This window comes from Lagenorhynchus albirostris, chromosome 3, assembly GCF_949774975.1.
Source record: "Lagenorhynchus albirostris chromosome 3, mLagAlb1.1, whole genome shotgun sequence".
Classification (NCBI taxonomy): domain Eukaryota; kingdom Metazoa; phylum Chordata; class Mammalia; order Artiodactyla; family Delphinidae; genus Lagenorhynchus; species Lagenorhynchus albirostris.
Genome location: NC_083097.1, coordinates 170,257,594 through 170,277,092, shown reverse-complemented (window position 1 = coordinate 170,277,092; position 19,499 = coordinate 170,257,594). Strand labels below are relative to the sequence as shown.

General features: G+C 60.8%; 1 protein-coding gene across 5 annotated transcripts; it reads right to left on the bottom strand.

The window, feature by feature from the left end:
• Positions 1-323: 323 nt before the first annotated feature.
• On the bottom strand, positions 324-18,071 carry THOP1 (thimet oligopeptidase 1). Of its 5 annotated transcripts, none has more exons than XM_060145768.1 (13): positions 17,925-18,071; positions 15,556-15,768; positions 13,117-13,265; positions 11,995-12,102; positions 9,198-9,300; positions 5,964-6,124; positions 4,807-4,942; positions 4,240-4,606; positions 3,958-4,159; positions 1,976-2,162; positions 1,742-1,870; positions 979-1,115; positions 324-728 (listed from the first exon to the last, which is right to left on the bottom strand). In XM_060145768.1, exons 1-13 carry the CDS (start codon positions 17,938-17,940, stop codon positions 573-575), a joined length of 2,064 nt encoding a protein of 687 aa, XP_060001751.1. In that variant the 5' UTR covers positions 17,941-18,071; the 3' UTR covers positions 324-572. The 5 variants fall into 5 exon arrangements, with proteins under 5 accessions (XP_060001751.1, XP_060001752.1, XP_060001749.1 ...); XM_060145769.1 differs by having other exon boundaries at positions 979-1,079; XM_060145770.1 differs by having other exon boundaries at positions 590-728; positions 979-1,138.
• Between the last annotated feature and the right edge of the window lie 1,428 nt (positions 18,072-19,499).

Here is a 19,499-nt window from a genome sequence, read left to right as displayed (position 1 = left end):
GCCAGGCTCCCCGCAGCTGTGCCCACTGCCAGAACCAGCTCCCGCCAATCACAGCCCCCGACATGCCAAACAGTGACGGGCGAGAGGCCGGCAAGAGACTGACACCCCATCACTGGAGAGCCGGCCCGGCGAGGGTGGGGGGGCCATCCCCGTCTGAACTCACCCCACAGCTCAGCCGTCTCCCAGTGACCCAGACACGTCACCAGCGGAGAGCAGCCTTCAACGGCCCCAGGGCCGAACCCGACCAAGGTCAGAACTCCCGCCAGAGTGATGGCCCCCATGCCACTCCTGTGGTGGAAGGGATGGCAGTCAGAGACCAGGACTGGAGCCTTTTTTTTAATGCCTCCGTTTCAAAGAACCGTGTTTTAACCAGGAAAGCTCCCCAGGAAGGGGCTGTATTAGTGCAACAAGTAGGAGCCTTGACGCCAGGCTCTCTAGACACATCCAGGTGGAGACTTTTGGCCCAGGCCGGCCGCCGGGGACTCAGGGGCTGGGGGGACACGCGGCCCGTCCCCTGCCCCGGTGGGGCGATAAGGCACCCGGCCCACTGGGGTGGGCAGAACCCTGTGCCGTCAGCAGGCTGGCGGCTCGCAGTCCTCAACCTGCAGCCCTTTGCTCAGGAGGAAGGCGTCCTGCTTGGGGTCCCGACCCAGGAAGAGCCTTAACATGACGCTGGCGTCCTGGGAGCCGCCAGGCCTCAGGATGCAGCTTCTGTAGTCCATGCCCACCTGCCGAAAGGGGGCGGGGCTGCAGGAGGGTGGAGTACCGCCACCCCTGGCTCCAGGGGCCAGCAGCATCCAAGGGAGGGGATCTGGGGGTGTGGGTGTGGCCACCTCTGCTGTGGCTGAACAAAGGGCAGGGGAGCAGGAGGACCAGGGCAGGGTCCTCAGGGCCGGGCAGGCCCAGGCGGGTGGCACAGGCATCTAGGCCCAGGCCGAGGACCGCAGTCTTGGTCTGCGCAGCAGGCCGGCCTCTCACCTTGCCACTCAGGACGCCCTCCTGCTTGAAGCGTGTGTGGAACATGTCCGCGGAGTACACCTCACTCCACAGGTAGCCATAGTACTGGGCGTCGTAGCCGCCTGCCAGGTGGCCGAAGGTCGCGGGCATGTTGGTCCCTGGGACACACGTGGAGAGGCTCCTGCCCGGCCCCCTGGCCCCTCAGTGCCCCTTCCCGAGAGCGGGGGCCTCAAAGCAGCCCTGTCTGAGACCCCTGCCACTAGAGGGAGACTTGGCCCAACACTTCAAGAAAACAGGGACCTTGCGGGCAACTCAGTGGAGGGACACAAATAAATCTTTGCCCACTTTCTGCTGAAGCTCATGAGGGTTCACCTCTAAGCCTCTTACAAGGTCAGCTGCCGAGGCTCCGAGGGATGAATCAGGGCTCGCCCTCCGCCACGGGGAGAGCGCGGATTAAAGCACTCACGAGGGAGTGAACCCGTGTCCACACCGACATGCACGTGCAAACCTGTGGACGCGTTCCGTCCGGGGTATGAAGCCCTCTCCTGCCCCTTCCAGGCTCTCCAGAAAGCACCTGCTGAGACGCCCACCCCACCCTTGGCCTCCACGGGCCACAGCGGGAGGGACCAGCCCAAGAACCGAGGCGGGAAGACGCCAGAGGTCCGAGGGCCTCGGCCGGAGGGTGTTGGTCGGTCCCCCTTCACACACCACTAGACGATCTTCCTGACCCGGGCAGTGGCCGCCACCCCAACCCCTAAGGTGGGCCTGCCTCGCGCGTGGCTACCTGGCGTGGCTGGGACCCCGAGGATCTCCTGGGAGAGGCGAGCATACTCCTCGGCTGGGTCTGCGGCTGTCTGCGTGTGCAGGGCCTGGTCCACCTTGGCCAGGACGATCTGGCGCAGGTTGAAGAGGCCTGGGGGGCAGGAAGAAGGAGACGTGGGACTGGCTCTGTGTCCAGGCCGCCCTCTCCAGCCGGGCGGTCTGGGAGCCCCCTTCCCTTCCCTTGGCCCGGCCGCACCTGTGTTGGCCTGCCGGGACTTGATGAGTTTGTCCAGCAGCTCCTGGGGGACGGCGCTGCCCGTGCGGTAGTGCTGGGACATCCTGAGCAGCGGCTCCACCTCCCACACCCAGTTCTCCAGCATCTGCGAAGGTGCCTCCACGAAGTCCCGCTCCACGTGTGTCCCACTGAACATGGCGAACTCGGCCTGCAAGGCAGGCTGTGGAGCTGCAGGAGGGCCCACCCCGGACCCCAGACCTGCCCGGAACACAGGGGTGCAGAGAGCCCGCCACCCCGTGGATCACCGCGCCCCCTCCCCACCCATGGAACCAACACTCTCCAGCCAAAGCCCCGCACCCAGGAGGCAAAGGTGCGGACACGGTGCAACCGGATGGCGGCCGTTGGCAGTCGCTCTTTGCTCCTCTTTTGTGCCTGAAATTCTTCCTGAATACATGGCGCCTGACGCAGTGCGGCTGGAACCCAGGCCCGGCAGGTGTGGGTCCACACGAGCCCAGTGACCCCAGCATGTCCTTCCCAGGCCCCAGGGAGCAGGGCAGACGCTGCCTCCTCACTCCTGGGTCACTTGACCCCCAACTTCCGGTTCCAGCTCCAATTGCAAACAAGCGTCCTTCTCACGGTCTGCTGAATGCTCCAATGTGTGCATTTTTGTTTCTGGGGTGATTTTTCTGCTCAACATGGCTCCAAGCACAGAGCTGAAGTGTTGGCTGGTGTCCCAAATGCAGGAGGGCGGTGACGTGCTCACGGGGGCAATGCGTGTGTCAGATGAGCTTCCTTCAGGCGAGGGTTACAACCCCGCCGTGAGTGAATCAACAATTGCTATCAGACCAGGTGTCTTTAAACAGAAGACACATCACATGTGGCTGCGTGGGGGTCGGTGGCGACAACGTGGTGACAGAGGGTGACCCCCAGCCTCACACCACAGACAACACTCCACCATAGTGGACAACAACAAAATTAAAGGCTTGATTACAAAACTTCTAGGCAGAAAAGGCAGAAGAAACTAGGCAGGATAAACTCAGTACCTCGGGTTAGAGAATAATTTTTTCCATAGGACACAAAACGTGCAAGAAAACAGTTAATAGTCTGAACTTCAAAGTCAAAACCTTCTGCTCGTAAACATACTAGTAATAAGAGGTCCCTCCACACACGGGGACATCCCTCAGCCACACAGTGGTGAAGCCCTGACACTCGCTACCACGTGGATGGACCCTGAGAACACGATGCTCAGCGAGAGAAGCCAGACACAGAAGGACACACAGGATGCGACTCCACTAATGGGAAACGTCCAGAACAGGCAGATCCACAGAGTCAGAGAGTGGGTTCCTGGTTGTCACGGGCTGGGGAGGGAGTGATAGCTAAGGGCATGTGGGACACTTTCGGGGTGATGGAAATGTTCCAAAACATGGCAGTAGTGACGGCTGCACAGCTCAGTGAACTGTCCCCACGTGCTCCGGTGCAGCCTGTGACAGCATCGCTCTCGGGACGGAGGGCTGACCGCAGGAAGACTGAGCGAGCAGTGGGTCCTGGGCCCGGCCGCTCAGCTGGGGGCCCTACGTGGGGAAGTCACTGGGACTTGCTGAGCCTCCACCGAGACTGGCAGCAGCCCCAGGGCCTCACTGGGCGCGGCGTTCCCGGCCCCAGAGCCTTCCCTCTGGTTCTCATCACTGGCTGTCACCAGACTTGCAGGCAACGTTCCTTTTTTTTTCTTTTTTAAAGGCAACTCTTGAGTACATGTATTTAACATGTAGGGAACCAGCACTGACACCTTGATCAGTGGCTTCCAGCCTCCAGAGCCTCCAGGACATCCATTTCCGTTGTTTACGTGCTCAGTGAGTGGGGTTTGATGATGGAAGCTGACACCGAGGGCGTCGCCACGTCCGGGGTGACGTCAGCTGAAGAATCCCGCGGCGAGGACATGCCTGAGGACCACGCGCGCCCGGGCCCTCCCCCGCTCCTGCCCGCAGCCCAGTGCCCGCACCCACCTGGGAGCAGAGCTGGTGCATCACGTGCCCAAACTCGTGGAAGTAGGTCTCCACCTCATCGTGCTGCAACAGGGAGGGTGCGTCGGGCGTGGGCTTGGTGAAGTTGGCCACCATGGCCGCAATGGCGATCTGGCGGCTCCCGTCCTGCCGCAGGCAGCCCGGCTGCAGGCCAAAGCAGGCCGCATGCCCGTACTTCCCTTCCCTGGGGAGGGACGCGGGGTGAGGCCCAGCTTCCGCAGAGGATCCCCGGCCCATGGCCGACACGTTCCCCCAAGCACACACCGAGGGTAGAGGTCCAGGTAGAACTTGCCGATGACCTTGCCCGAGGCCGTGTCCCGGACCGTGTAGAGCGTCACATCTTCGTGCCACACGGTGGCGCCCTCCTCCAGGTCGAAGGTCAGCCCCAGCAGCTCCTGGTAGATGCCCAGCAGCCCGCGCGTGACCACCTGCATGGGGAAGTACTCCTTGAGCAGGTTCTGGTCCACGCGGTAGCGCGTCTCCTCCACCTGGTTCATGTAGTAGCGCATGTCCCAGGCGTTGATGCGCCCGTCAAAGTGCAGGCCCCGCCTCTGGCACTCGGCCTCCTTTAGCTCCAGGATCACGGCCCGTTCCTGCTCCCCGAGGGGCTTCAGCTTCTGGGCCAGCTCATCTGCGGGCGGAGGGGAGAGGCTCGGCTACGTCCCTGGGGCGGCTCCCCAGCTGCCCCCAACCCTGCGCCCCTTGAGGCAGAATGAAGGGTCTGGGAAGGTGACCCCCAGGCTGACACAGTGGGGGCTCAGGCAGCACCGCGTCCATTCCAGGTCCGCCTGACCCCGCTCCCCACTGGGCCCCAGGGGGAGGCAGGGTTACCTAGGAAAGTGGCCACCACCTGGCTGGTCTTGGCCATGTTCATCTCCAGCACGTAGTCGGCATGCGTGCTGAACCCCAGCAGGCGGGACTTCTGGGCCCGCAGGCTCACCAGCTCCCCAAGGATCGCGCAATTCTCCTGGAACCCAGAGACGGCCGGCGCTGGGGACCATGGGCCATGCCCTCCCCGTGGGGCCCCGGGCCAGGTCTCTGCAGGTGGGCAGGGCTCTCAGGCCGCTGGCGCGCACAGCCAATACCCCTCCCTCCTCCTGGCCCAGATTTCTAGACACTTTGGTGCTGTCCTACCATGTGGTCTTTATAAACATGTCCTTCGGAACCAGAAAGGTCATGAACTGTGATGGGCTCTAAGGCCAAGGGCGGGAAGCAACGCGGCCAGGCTCTCCAGGAGCCACCAAGGGGCCTCCCCAGGCTCAACAATACAAACATGGCTGCTGTGCAGATAGCAGCTCATCCCCACGGCGCCCGAACACCCAGCCCCTGGACGGTGAGACACCTGTTGCTGCAGGTGGCCCGTGGCTGGCTGCTGAGGCCCGGCCCCAGGCGTATGCCACCTCCTCTGGGGCCACCTCTCCGGTTCTGCGGTGGGGTTCTCCTGGGAGCCCCCAGTCACCACAGGGCCAACGTGGCCTGTCTGCAGGCCGAGAAGGCGGGGACACAGGACTGTCCCCCGTGCCCCCCGCATCCCCTGCGAGGCTGAGCGAGCACCAGTGGTGTCTGCGGGGAAGATGAAGGGCTCATGCACAGCCCCCGTCTACTGAAGATGCTAAATGGGAGAAGCACAGACTGCAGCTACACGCAGTATGGACCAAACACAAGTGTCCTTGCAGAACCCGATGTCTGAATGTCAAGGCCGTGCCCGGGCCACAGCGAGAAGGCCCAGCCCACATGCTAGGCACAGAGAGGGGATGGGGGGGACCTCTGCGAATCCGAGCTCCTCGGGCATCTGGCAACACCCGAGAGGGAGAGGACCTGAGGCTAAGGCTCGAGAGCGAGGGAGCAGAAGCACGAGCTCAGGAAGAGGCTCAGACCCCTGCCCTGGGGAGCCTGGGGGACGGAGGCAGACCCCCGGACACATGCTAGGGGCGGAGCGAGCTCGTGGGCCCCTCCGGGCACTGAGCCGGCAGAGGCGGGCTCCTCACCCGCTTGCACCGACAGTTGAAGGCCTCCTCCACCTTCCTCCTGGTTTCGGGCACGTGGCATTTCTTCAGGAGGGGGAAGTAGTGCGGGTACTTGAGGGTGACCTTCAACTTCTCATCCTCGGTCTTCTCCAGCGAGTTCAGGAAATCCTCAGGGAGCCCTCCTGTGGAAGCCAAATCGGGGAGCTCTGAAAGGACCCGTGGGCTGCCCGACCCAGGTGGGAAGGGAGGGCGTCCCTCCCGCGTGGGAAGTGAGGAACGGGAGCCAGCAGGGAGCACAGTGCCCGGTGCGGCCTACCCAAACGCCCACTTCCCACCTCTGCATCCAAAGGAGCCACATCAAGGGCTCTCCCGCCTCAGACAGCTGCTGCTCTCCTCATCAGGACGCCCTCGGGGAGGAAAAGCTATGTTCAGCTCCACCCAGGCCAGCCTGCACCTGAAGACGGCGTTCACCCCGGGACAGCGCCCACCCCGGGACAGCGTCCACCCTGGGACGGTGTCCACCCCAGGACAGGCTCCAGCCTGGGACAGCGTCCACCCTGGGACAGTGTCCACCCTGGGACGGCGTCCGCCCCGGGACAGGCTCCAGCCCGGGATGGCGTCCACCCCGGGATGGCATGGGCTGCCATCTCCTCTGTGTCCTTTCTGGGTGGATGGCACCAGTGGAAGGCAGAACCCGCCAGGCAGCCCTGACTGGGCGGTGCCCCCGCCCCATCCCAGCTGTTAGCACTGCTGCAATGGCTGGCCTCCAACCTGGCCTGTCCTCTTAGCATGGAGACCCGGGTGCATCGCCCTCAGACTAAAACCTCCAGGGACCTGTGCCTCACAGCCTGGGCGATGCAAGGCCACCGCCCCTCATGCCCCAGCCTCGCCACCCAGCTCAGCCCTGGGGCCTGGGAGCTGAGGGAGGGGTGGAGGAACCCTAGAGGATCCCCCTCAGGTGGGCCGTCTTGGCAGGCCCCGACAGGTGTGCCCGTGACGCTAACCCTAACCCAACAAGAAACAGCTGAGGGAGAGCCACCCTCGCCCCGAACCGGCTCTTCCTCCCTACTGGGACTGGAAGACCCTGTGACTCTCTCTCAGCCTCACACTTACCCAGGAGCCGGTTCTCACTGTTGGACAAGGTGGTGAAAGCATGGAAGGGGTGCCACGAGGCGAATCCCTAGTTGCTCGACCTGAGCTGAAGGCACTGGTAGGCACTCGTGGATGTGTGTCTGCACGCGTGTGTGCACACAGCTCTCGTCAGCTGAGGGGGCCTAGAAGCAATAGCTCCCAGCATCTGGGCGCACACCCAGCAGCCAGACCTTCGTTCTGACTATCCCGCCAGGGCCAGGCCGGGCTGGGCCAGGGAGAGGACAAAGTGAGCCCGGCCCACCCTGTGTCAAATAGCAGGTGCTTGAAGAATCACAGGGACACGTCCACTTGAGGGGCTCTTCGAGGCCACACTGGGACAATGAGCATCTAAGTAAGTGATGACAGCAGGGGACCGCACCCCACCAGGAAGACCAGGACCTGGAAGCCCACACATACAAAGACACTGGTCAGCAAGTACTGGGGGGTGGGGTGGGGTGGGGGGGTGAGTTCTGACTTACAAGAAGATACAAACTAAGAGATTACACAGGACTAGTGGGTGGAAACAAATGAGAGGAACCAACCTCCAAGCTTCTCTGGAGAAATGACTGACTATGAACGGAGAATGGCGCCTTTACAGAGAAGACGCCTAGAGGAAATTGCCTTAGGACTGAGATTTAGGGAAAGAAACCAAAGTGTTATGTGTGTGTATGACTCTCTCTCGAGAGGGGGAGGGAGGGGGATGGAGAGAGGGAGGGAGGGAGAGGGGGAGAGGGAGGGAGGGGAAGGGAGGGAGAGGGAAGGAGGGGGGAGGGAGGGGAGGGAGAGGGATAGAGGTAGAGAAAGAGAGGGAGGGAGGGAGAGGGAGGACAGGAAGCAGGGAGAAAACAGAGAAAGAACACACCATCTATGTTTCTGTAAAATGACACCAGGGATCCTTCCACAACCAGAGAAAATAACCCAGCGAGGCTCCTGCTCAGCTGGAACTGAAACTGCAGACGGGGTCAAACCCCACCAGGCTGGCCACACATGTCCAGCCGCCACCCCAGCCCTGTGAGATGGGTCACCAGGGCTCTGAATGTCTGCTCCATGGAGCTGGGGTTCACCCTCTCGCCCGGGAGGCCGGGCCATGACAGTAGGGCCCCTGGGCTGGACAGATGGGGGGAAAGCAGCCCCGCAGGACAGCTTGTGCCAGCATATTCAGCTGCCAGTTTCCAGAGGCCTGGGATCACCCTTTGGCCCATGAACCCCAGGAGCCACGTGGGTCTTGCTGCCCGGGACAGGGGGTTGGGGACCAGAAGTTAGGGCAGCAGAGGTTGGCGTGATGGACCTGAAAAACCTGCCTGGGTCAGCGTGCATCCGTGGGTGTCCCCAAAACCCACCCGCCCAGAGGCGAACGAGGTGTCACATCTTATGCAACAGCCTGTTACACAGAACTGGTAAGGATGCTCAGCCCCATCTGAACCCCGGGCAGAGCTGACAGGCCGCTGCCCACCTGGCCTAGATTTTGCAAAACTATCAGCGTGGGCAAGACGGAAGCAAGTTTGTAAAAGGCTGAGGAACCGATCAGCAGGGAAGGAGCCTGGAGAGACAGGAACTAAATGCAATGCCTGAGGCCTGGCTCAAGCCAGATGGGGCCAGAAACGTGAAGACTGCCATCGGGACGGCTTGGGGGACCGCTCCACGCTCTGCTTCCCAAGGGCTGCCTGCACCCGGGGACTCAGGAGGTGCCCTTGCTCCTAGAGACATGTCCGGAGGCCCTGGCGCAGGAACAGCACACACGGCATCCACGTAGGGAGGCCGGGCCCGGGGAGCACACGGGGTCTCCCTGGTGCTGTTCTTGCCACTTCCCTACAGGTGTGAAGTTTTCAAAATAAAGCATTCGAGGAAGAGGGCAGAAGTTGCAAAAGCCGCCCAGGCCCCAGCCCTTCAAGACCCCACGCCGGGTCAGGCTGGGGAGGACCCTGTGAGATTAAAGAAACATCACAGAGAGCAGGGTGGGGGTGGGGTCTTGGGGGACAACTCCCTTTGGGGCAGAATCTCGGTAGACAGACCGCAACCACCCCCAAGGAAGGATCCAGGACATTGGGACCCAAACACTCTGAGCACCCCAGCGGAAGAAGGCCCTCCCGGGGGTCAGGGGCACTGTGCGGAGCCCGCACGCACCCAACTCCTCGCGCGTGAATGGCAGGAAGGTGGTGTCCTCGTTCAGGTTCTTGTTGAAGTCGATGCACAGGAGACTCAGCTTCTTCTTGATGCTCTTGATTTTCTGAAGGAAGAAGACGGCCGTGAGATCGGGGGGTGGGGGCACAGAGGGGGGTTAAGGCAGAAGAGGCGGATGAGAGGAGGGAGATGGGAGACAAAGGGCCTCGGGTCCTAACTGTTAGCACCCTCCTCAGGAGTTACCCCAAGGTGGCAGTCTAAGCTTCAGCCGTTTCAACGGAGCTAAGTTTCTGCCCCTTCAGGGTCTATCCGGTTTTCAGAAACAGGGAGAAATGGACCAGCCTGGGGGAGGGAGCAACGTGGGGTGCAGAGGAAGGCACCGGCTCCCTGGGGCCCCTGCCGGGCCAGCAGCAGGAGGGATGCCTCGAGGACCTGCCCAGGCTGCACCCCCTGCCCGGCCCAGGACTCAGCGCGCCCGCCCCGCTCCCGGGCTGAACAGCCATGCCTGTCGGAGGACAGGAGGGGCGCTGGGGGAGTGTGCCCGCTGGCTCTGCCAGGAGCAGGGGCTCGTTGGGCACGCCTGGCTCAGAAGCAGCCCGAGGGACGCCGGGCGTTTGCGGGCAGCAGGCGCCGTGCCAGACATTGGCCTCCCTGCAGCCTCACGGCCCCATGGGCCACGACTGGGCAGGAGCACAGGGCGCCCTGGGAGGGCGGGGCGGCACTGAGGACCCCGTCCCGTGCCAGCAGGCCGCCTCTCCTGGGCGCCCTCCTCCCCGGGCGTCCCCGTGGTCCCTCCGGCCAGTGGTTCTCAAGCGTCAAGGCGGTCTGCGCAGCCCCAGCGTGCACACCCTCGCCTCCCCCAGCCTCGAAGCTCCACGCGCCTGCCGCTCCGCAGGACTTCGGGGCCCCCGCGCCCGGCCCACCCTGGAAGCTGGAGTCCCACAGTCCTCCGAGTCCCGGTTTCCTCCACCACAAGGCATAGCACCGGCCGAAGTGGGACAGCGTTTTTCTTGAGTAACGAGAACTGTCGCTGAGCCCTGGGTCGGGCCTGGTACCTGCATTTAACCGCTTCTGTCACTTTCTGACGCAAACCAGCCAGCGCAGGGATGCACCCCAGCCCCTTCTGTACGGGGCTCCCACACTCGGGGCCACCGTCCCCCTGCGCTCATCACCCTGGGTAGGCCCAGAGCCCCGGATCATTCTAGCCGATCCTGAGCTGCTCCTTCCCGGGGACGCACACCTCAGGCTCCAGTCCCCAGCCACCCCTCCCCTCATTGCTGCCGAACCCTCGTGCTCCCGGGAGGCCCTAGGTGATGAGGCGGGCCCCTGCCCAGAACCGCGACTGACAAGCTCTTTCCTCATCTGCTGGCCTCACTGTTCTCTGTCCTCCACACAAACCGACTCAGTCAGCGCTCACGACCACCTGTGAGGGGGTCCTCGGGTCACGCACGTTGCAGAGGGTGAACAGGGACAACGGGGTCCAGTGACCGGCCTCCGGGGACCCAGCCGGTTGGTGGCAGAGCTGGGTCTGATCCTGGAGGTCAAGACGCGTGCAGCCACGGCGCCACACGCCCCCCACCGAGGTGACGCGCTCGACCATCGGTGGCTCGCCGTGCCTGCCCCCCTCCCCAACCCACGAGGCTGCCTCCCGGGAGGGGCCGGGCTGCCCATCGCCCGCCTGTCCAGGGCGCTGCAGGGACCCCGTCCTGCTGGACCAGGGGTGGGAAGAGCTGAGGGCTCTGGGGTCCACGTTGGGGGCAGAGGGGTGTCAGGTAACTGGGAGGACCTGAAGGGACAGGCCCCGGGGGGCTGGGCCCACTGGGAACCTGCGTGGCCACAGGGCTCAGCCCAGAGAGGAGGGAGGGGGTGAAGGCGGACGCGCTCGTCAGCCTCCCATCACCCCCAGCCTCCGTGCCCAGCGGGATCCGCGCTGTGAATGACAGGAGAAACGCGTCGGATCTTGGCCCCCAGTCCTGGCACACAGCTCCTAAACCTAAAGCCACAGGATGGGTTGCATCTTACAGCCCCACTACCTGCCCACCTCCTGGGAGGGGAGAGGGACAGGGGTTGCAGCGTGAATCAGGGGCCCATGGCCAACGATGTAATCGTGCTCATGGAACAAAATCTCGGTAAACTCGGGGCTCAGAGAGCTGCCGGGTGGGCGCCTGCAGGGGGCCCGGAAGCCCCGGCCCCGCCCCACGCCTCCACACCTCCTCCAGCCACCTGGCTGCTCCTTATGATAACCCGGTGGTCCGGTCCGTGGACTGGGTGCCTGTGTTCTGGGGGCCGCACTAGCCGACGAATGGAACTCGGGGTGGGCGCGTGGGAACTCCTGACACAGCCTGTCAGCCACAAGCGCAGAGGACGACGTGGACCTGTGGCCGGCGTGGGCCGAGCCCTGACCTGCGGGCTCTGACTCCGGGTAGACGGAGTCTGAACTGAACCGTAGAAACCCGACAGTCACAGAGCTGCTGCTATGGGAGCCCCACGGGCCTGGCGTCGGGACGGAAGCTCTGTGGGAGCGGGGGCTGAGGGTGGAGTGGGCTCGGAGGAGGCGGTCCTTCCTCGAGACCCTCCCAGCAAAGCCACGGGGGGCGGGGGGCCCGGCTGAGGCGGGGCTGAGGCGGGACGCAGAGAGGGGCCCACGCCGCCCGTGCTCTGGGGAAGCCCTGTGACCCTGAGGACCGAGGGCAGAGCAGGTGCAGTGGGACTGCTGGTCCACGTGGACCTTCCCTCCTGGGGTTGAGGCGGCAGAAAGATGGGCAGAGGCAGGCACGCGGGGCCCAGGCCAGGCGCTCACCTCCTGCGTCTCCTCGGGCAGGTGGAGCCCGTTCCTCCTGCCCAGGCTTATCAGCCGCTCCAGGTACCGCGACGCCTCTGGCCTCAGCGAGTCACTCTGGACCTTCTCCTAGAACAAGATAACCAAAGTTCTGCTCGCAGCAAAACATCGAGACGGTGCCCAGTGCTGGCGAGGCAGCAGAGAACAGGGGAGTCATCACTGGAGGCAGCGCAAGACAGTGCAGCCACTCTGGAAAGGAGTTGGCCAGTTTCCTAGAAAGCAAAACTTCCTAACAAAGCAGCCATCACAGGACTCGGCAACCGCAGTCATGGGCACTTACCCCAGAGAAATGGAGACTGAAGTCCGCACAGAAGCTGTACACAAATGCTCGCCTGACTGGGAAGAGCCCCAGACCGAAAGCCGCTGGGGACCTTCCCAGGGCAGCGGATGACACGGGCAGTTGTGTCAACGTCAGGAGCCTGCTGGGACGCTGACTTTACTTTCACAAAAGGTGACATTGGGGAAAACGGGGCCAAGTAGCCGGGACCACTCTGAATCATTTCTTACAACTGCACGTGAACCTACGATTAATTCTGTCAGTGAAAACTTCTGTTAAAAGCAGCACTGCCTGCGCTTTCAGAGGCCCCCGCCCTTGTGTCTGCACAAAGCACCCAGGGGCCTCCCCTGGTCCCGAGGGATACGCATCAGCGGGTTCTAAGAACCACCCACCAGCCACATGAGAAGTATCTGTGGTCCCCCCGACACAGGCAGCAGTGCTCGGCCGGCTGCACGGAGCACCCACAGGAAGGCAGGAAGTGCACACACGTGTTACTCATCCCTCACCTCACGTTGGAGACTGGACGTCCCCTCTAGGTGTGCCCAGCAAGGTCGGGAAAGTGAGGTGACGTGTGGACCTGGGAAAGCATTTTATGCTTCCTCTCCTCCCTCCCCCCGTCTTTGTCACGTTTCTAACGTCGTCTGCTGTGGTCCAACAGCCCCACCGTGAAACTCACCACCTTCCCCAGGCCCGGCGCACAGCCCATGGTGCCCACTGCCCACCTGCGGGGCTGCCTCCAGCTTGACACCTCGTAAAGCCCGGGGAGCGGAACGACCCAGTCTGAAGAGGTCCCACCGCGCGCTCACCTGCAGCCAGACGATCCTCTGGTACACGTCCTGCCTCATGCTCATCTCCACGTCGAACTCGGACAGCTTCTTGTCCGCCTCCGTGCTGGCTGTCCGGATGTCCTTGGATGGGGAGACGTGCTGCGGGAAGTCAAGGATGTTCCTCTGAACTGAAACAGGGAGACGACAGGACAGGTGTGAAAACGGCCCCGGGTGGAAACGGGTGGGTGCCAGTTCCAGGCTAGAGATGGGCGCAGTTACCCCCGTCCTCGGGGACTCACATTCCAAAAGGGAAGGAACTTAGCTCAGGACACCCCAAGTCAAGAGGGACCGGAACAGGGAGTAGGATGAGACCGGAAGAGGCCAAAGGGACTCAGTGCCAGAAAAGAGCCATGGCTGCCCATGGCTACGCTGCAGCTCACCAAAGATTTTGTACTTCACAGCACACGTGTACGCTTCGTGAGACAGAACGTGTGGCGGCTGTGAAAGCACACGCTTCAGCTGAGTCACCACATGACCCGCAGACCCACCCCCAGGTGCACACCTGAGAGTAACGGAACATCCTTCACCCAAAACTTCTACACACGCCATCACAGTAGCATGATCCGTAGTCACCAAACAGTGGACACGACCCAGACGCCATCAGCAGATGACTGGACACGTGTCCCTCCACATACGGGGACATCACTCAGCCATGAAAAGGGGTGAAGCCCCGACACTCACTGACACGTGGACGGATCCTGAGAACACGATGCTCAGTGAGAGAAGCCAGACACAGAAGGACACACAGTGTGTGATCCCATTGATGGGAAACGTCCAGAACAGGCAGATCCACAGACACAGTGGGTTAGTGTTGTCAGGGGGTGACTGCTGATGGGGTCGGGGCTTCTTTTTGGGGTGATGGAAGACTCTGGAACTGGAGAGTGGTGAAGGTTGGATATGCTAAATACACTAAAAACCAATGACGTTTATGCTTTAAGTGGGCAGATTACGTGGTATGTGAATTCTATCTCAACACAGCAGTGTTTAAAAAAGCATATACTTTGCATGGGGGAGACCTGAATTAACATCAGTTTGGTGGCTTCCACGGTTCCAGGCCACCGAGATGGCCCAGGTCTGGTGGGTCAGCTGCAGCATGGAAACCTCTGCAGGGCAGTCACCGGCTCAGCTGACTAGGCCAAACACGGTGGGGCTCTGGGTGGGTCTCATGCTGGTGGCCCGAGAGCAAGCTGTGAAAAGGACAGAAACAGCCTTTTCTGTCCGTTTGGGATTTGCAGGCTGTGACTGCACCGAGTATGACAACGAAATACCAGAGTGTGGGATTAGTCCAGGTGGCTGGTGTGGGGAGATGGGGCACAGGAAGGGGCGCTGGGCGGAGCTCAATCTGTGCTCAAAGAACCCGACGCCCGGCCAAGCAGAGGGGAGGGGCTCCCCGGCTGGCACGAAGCCCCCAGACGGGGCGCAGGATGAGGGGCAAGGCGGCGCGTGGCTGGGCCCCAGAGGCCACGTCGAGGGCTCCCACCTTGACCCCCAGGGCAGTGGGAAGGCACCGGAGTTGGTCGAGGGGAGTGCCATGGTCCAATTCTAGTTTTCTTTAAAATTACTCAGGTTACTGAGGGGAGATAGAAAGAAAAGGCCACAGAAGTGGAGTAGGAGAGACCAAATCATGTCTGGCAGGGTCCCTCCTGAGGTGGGAATTTGCATCATCCACCCTCCAGAGCCTCCTGCCACAAATGAGAGGGGAGACTGAGCCCGTCACCCCTGTCCCGCCAGATCAGGGGACTGGGGGGCAGAGCTGGCCTGCGGCCTCTCCATCCGCTGCCTGAGCCGCAGCCCTCACCCTTGGGCCCAAGGCACACTGGGTCCCCCCAGGGCGGACCCTCTGGAGTCTAAGCCTGCAGGCCAGGGGCAAGCAGACCCTGCACAACGAGGCGTCAGGGACATGTGAGAATCCCGCAGCTGGAATTCAGGGATTCTAGACGGTTCGCAGAAAAACAGCTGCTCTAGAGATTCGGGCCCAGGGGGCCTCCTCGGCTCAGAGTTCTCTGCCTCATCAACCTCTGCAGAGGGGGCTCTGGGAGGCGAGCTGTGTATCTGACATACAAAGGCAGCAGACAGACTGTGGAGGAGAAGAGGGAAGGACCCACGGGGTGGCGATGAGGACGCCTCAGGGTATCAGGGGACCCAGGGCGCCATGGGAGGAGAAAACCAAAGGGGACCAAGTTCAGCGGCTCAGAGAAAACAAACAGATCCCCGGGCAGGCACACGGGCAGGGGTGAGAAGGGGCTCCAGTTTCAAGGCTGGCACGTGAGCCGGCTCCCCAAGAGGAGAACTGGCAGACACTGCCTGACGCTGCCGTTCTGGGCCCTCGGGGACAGAGCAAGCTGGCCAGCCCGGGCTGCCTTTCTCCACCGGGCCCCCGGGGAGGAGGTGGTGTCGCCCAGTCTGGGCAGGGCTCACCTGTGTAGGACACCTCCACGTCGGCCAGCGCCTTGAGTGTGTTCTCGTAGGACACATCTTGGAGCTCCTGGGAGCCCACGCGGTCGTACACGCGCTTGGTCTCCTCGATGAGCTCGGTGGTGAGCTCCCCGATTTGCTGGGCACTCAGATCCCACCGGAGGTAGTTCACAGCCGAGCACGGTGCCGCCACGTCCAGGGCGTCTCCTGCACAGGCTGGACCCAGAAAACAGAACCCCACACCGGCGTGTCTGCTTCAGGCTTGGGATCAGGGTCAGAATTAACAGGCTGGCGAGAGCCCACAGTTTCCCAGAACACATGGCGAGGCCCCAGGGCTTTCTGGGGACGCACAGGGCGATTGGTCCTCTAGAGCACAAGGTGATCCTGCCCCCAGGGGACACTGGGGGATGTCTGGGGACGTCTGTGGTTGTCACCACTAGGGAGTGATGCTCCTGCCTCAGCGGGGTCAGGCGTGCTGCTCAATACCCCACAGCAGCCAAGACCGCCCCCAGGAGAGGCCCCGCCCCCGAAGTCAGCGGTGCTGAGCGGGACATCTGGCATAGACCTGCGTTTCACTGAAAGAATAACTGCACTGCAGGGTGGTACCCCCAACCTCCCTGAATGGAACCTGGAACATCTGTATTGTATTACTTCTCTAAAAGAGGGGCAAATCCTGATTACTGTGACGTCCCTAGCCCCAGGAGTTTTTGGATACAAGACTGTGGTCCTATAACAACAGCTGTCGGGCTTCCCTGGTGGCGCAGTGGTTAAGAATCCACCTGCCAATGCAGGGGACACAGGTTTGAGTCCTGGGCCAGGAAGACTCCACATGCTGCGGAGCAACTAAGCCCGTGTGCCACAACTACTGAAGCCCGCGCGCCTAGAGCCTGTGCTCCGCAGCAAGAGAAGCCACCACAATGAGAAGCCTGCACACCGCAACAAAGAGTAGCCCCCGCTTGCCACAAATAGAGAAAGCCTACGCGCAGCAACGAAGACCCAACGCAGCCAAAAATAAATAAATAAATCAAAAGAAAAACAACAGCTGTCACTTGAAAACCTTCTTGTGTGTTCCAGGGTGTTTTGACCTCACTGAACTCTCAGGCAGTTCTGTACTCTGCACCCTACGTAGCTCCACTTTACAGACGGGAATCCTGAGTTTGCCATGATGCCACAGCCAGCAAGCGACAGAGGTGGGGTTCAAAGCCGGGCAGCTTACTTCCACTGATACACACTAAGTGGCGGGGGGAGCCTCTTCACCTCAATAGAGGTTCGATTTTTCTGGCCAAATGACTGCTTCAAATTAGAGAATATCTTGCAGAACATTCTGGATTTCAAGAACTGCACAAGAGGGACTGTGAGTCTGCATTAAATCTGGTGGTAAAGAAGGGCTCCAGGAGCTCAGGAAAGGCGGGAGGTCCGAGTCGGGTGGAATTGTCGGGAAAACCTTTTGGAGGAACTAGGATTTGAAAACTTGGAGCAGGCCCATTCTTTTCATAAATATTTACTGATTGTCACCTACGTCCCAGGTCTCTGAGCTAACAATCCCGCAGCAAACAAGGCAGACAACATTCCTGCCTCCCTGAGGCCTGAATAACCATAATTATGATTATCAGCATGAATACAATTATCATCATCATCACAATGGGCTGCAGAAAGAACAGAGGGAGGATAGGTGGGCAAGAGAAAATTCCAGGAGGCACCACTCAACATCTTGGGCGATTTTCTAAAATAGAGTACGCGGGTGGCATCGCTCCCCTAAATGAAAACCAACCCTTCCATAGCGCCCCTTTGTGCTTCCCATAAAAGGGACTCCCAGCTGTGTTCCAGCTAAAATGACCTGTTGCTCCCCAAACGCCCTGCTGGTGCGCTTGCCTCCCCGCCTTTGCCTTCGCGCGTCCCACCACCTGGGACGCTCCTCCCGCAGGACAGCTGCTTCTCCCCACGGGGTCCAGGCTGAGTGAAATGCCACCTCCACCGAGAAGTCCTCCAGGACCGCCCTCCCTAAAGAAGCACCACCAGCCCCGGCACCGACGACTGTCTAAAGCCCTCGCTTAATTTTTGCCTGTTGAACGTCCGTCTCTGGCTCTGGAACTGCGTCTAGAACTCCCTCAGAGTCCACCCAAGGGCCAGACCCATCCTCATCAAAAGCGACACGGAGTTTGCCGAATGAGTGAAGCGCTGGAAAAGTTGTTCATTCATTCGGCAACCGAGGGTTCGGGGTTCCGGGCTCGCTGACCCCCCTCCCCTGCCTGGGCCCGGGTCACTCGAGAGTCACTGGGCTCCGCTCTTAGGCCCCAGGGGCCACCCCGAGGGACGGTGCGCGCGGCTCCTGGGTCCGGCGAGCGGGGCCAACACCAATGGGCGGCCGGTACCTGCGGGGGGCTTCATGGCTGGCGGGTGTGCACCGGCGACCTCTGCCTCCACCTGGCCTGCGTCGGCGTAACAGCCGTCAGCCTCCGGCCACTCAACCGCCGAAGCCTACTGGACTGAGGTGCCCGCCGCCCGCGCACCAACTGAATGCTGGGAGACGCGTGCGCCGGACGGGAGGGCGCACGCGCACCCCAGCTCCGCTCACAACCCGAGGCTGTGCGCCCGAGCGCTGACTCCTCCTGAGCATGCGCTGGAACCACCCCCGCCCGTCATTGGCTCTCAGTGGTGAGAGGGCAGAGCCTTCGGGGAGGCGGGGGAGAGGCGTTTCCATGGAAACCCACACAGCTGGCACCTCGGAGCCTTCGCTAGGTTCTCTCTGCCAGTAGTTCGCTTGGGCTTCTAGCTCCTGTATTAATTTGTACTTGCCTCCTTTCTACCTTTGTTGGGTATTTGACTAGTTTTACAAGTTTTCTCCCTCACTTAAGGTCCTCCGTGGTCCCTTCCCATATCTCAGGCTCTTATCCCATTCCCAGCATCCTGGCCAGCTTCTAGCGTCTAATGAACAGAGATGGTGCGCCACATATGTTAGCTGAATCCAGTTGGTCAATTAAATTAAACACACATTCATTTAAAAAGCAGAAATGGGGCTTCCCTGGTGGCGCAGTGGTTGGGAGTCCGCCTGCCGATGCAGGGGACACGGGTTCGTGCCCCGGTCCAGGAGGATCCCACATGCCGCGGAGCGGCTGGGCCCGTGAGCCATGGCCGCTGAGCCTGCTGAGCCTGCGCGTCCGGAGCCTGTGCTCCGCAGCGGGAGAGGCCACGACAGTGAGAGGCCCGCGTACCGCAAAAAAAAAAAAAAAAAAAAGCAGAAATGTAAGCAAGTATCATTGAGAAAGCTTCAGTGAACGGATCCACGACTTCAAACAACACGTGTTTTGGAACAGTGCAGTTACCTGACCTATATCTAGGGTTCTCGGTTAACACAAAACCTTGAACCGTCTAAAACACCCAGAAAGAAAAAGTTGCGAGAATTAAACCGGCCCCAAAACCCACCTCATTTATTTCTGAAAAAAAAATGAAAATAACCCAGGGTGTTAAGTGTGCATGCGTTTTAAGTAGGATAAAAATGAGTTAGGAGAACGCTTCTGGCAACTTTAACGCTAATTTACTAGGGAATTTCGCGTTACCCACCCTCGGTTTTTTCTCTCTTGAGGACATCAAGTTTAGTTCTGTTAATCTTCATTTTCGCTGTTTCCTGTACTTGGAGTGCTTTCCTTCCGTTCTCCAAATCCACGTGTGAAAGAGAGGCCTTCCCTAATCATCCCAGCCAACTTACCCCCGCCCATCACAATCACAGCACCCCACTTTTTCTTCATAGCGCTTGCCATTAAGTAAAATTTGTTCATTTATGTACTAGTATACTAGTTTATAGTCCGTCTACCCCAATACAAGGTAATGAGAGCAAACATTTTGTTGGCCATTAGAGTTGGTGTGCAATAAATATTTTTCGACTATTAGACATCTGCTGTAAACAAATATCTCTATTACTTTACTCTTATGGATTGAATAAATGAAAG

Bases quoted from the DNA above. Each gene is read 5' to 3' on its own strand.
- THOP1 (XM_060145766.1), bottom strand. The intron at 12,103-13,116 runs GTGAGCGCGCGG...ATCTTGTTCTAG, and splicing joins AGAGGATCGTCTGGCTGCAG to GAGAAGGTCCAGAGTGACTC. The intron at 9,301-11,994 runs GTGAGCGCCTGG...TTCTTCCTTCAG, and splicing joins TGCCCGAGGAGACGCAGGAG to AAAATCAAGAGCATCAAGAA.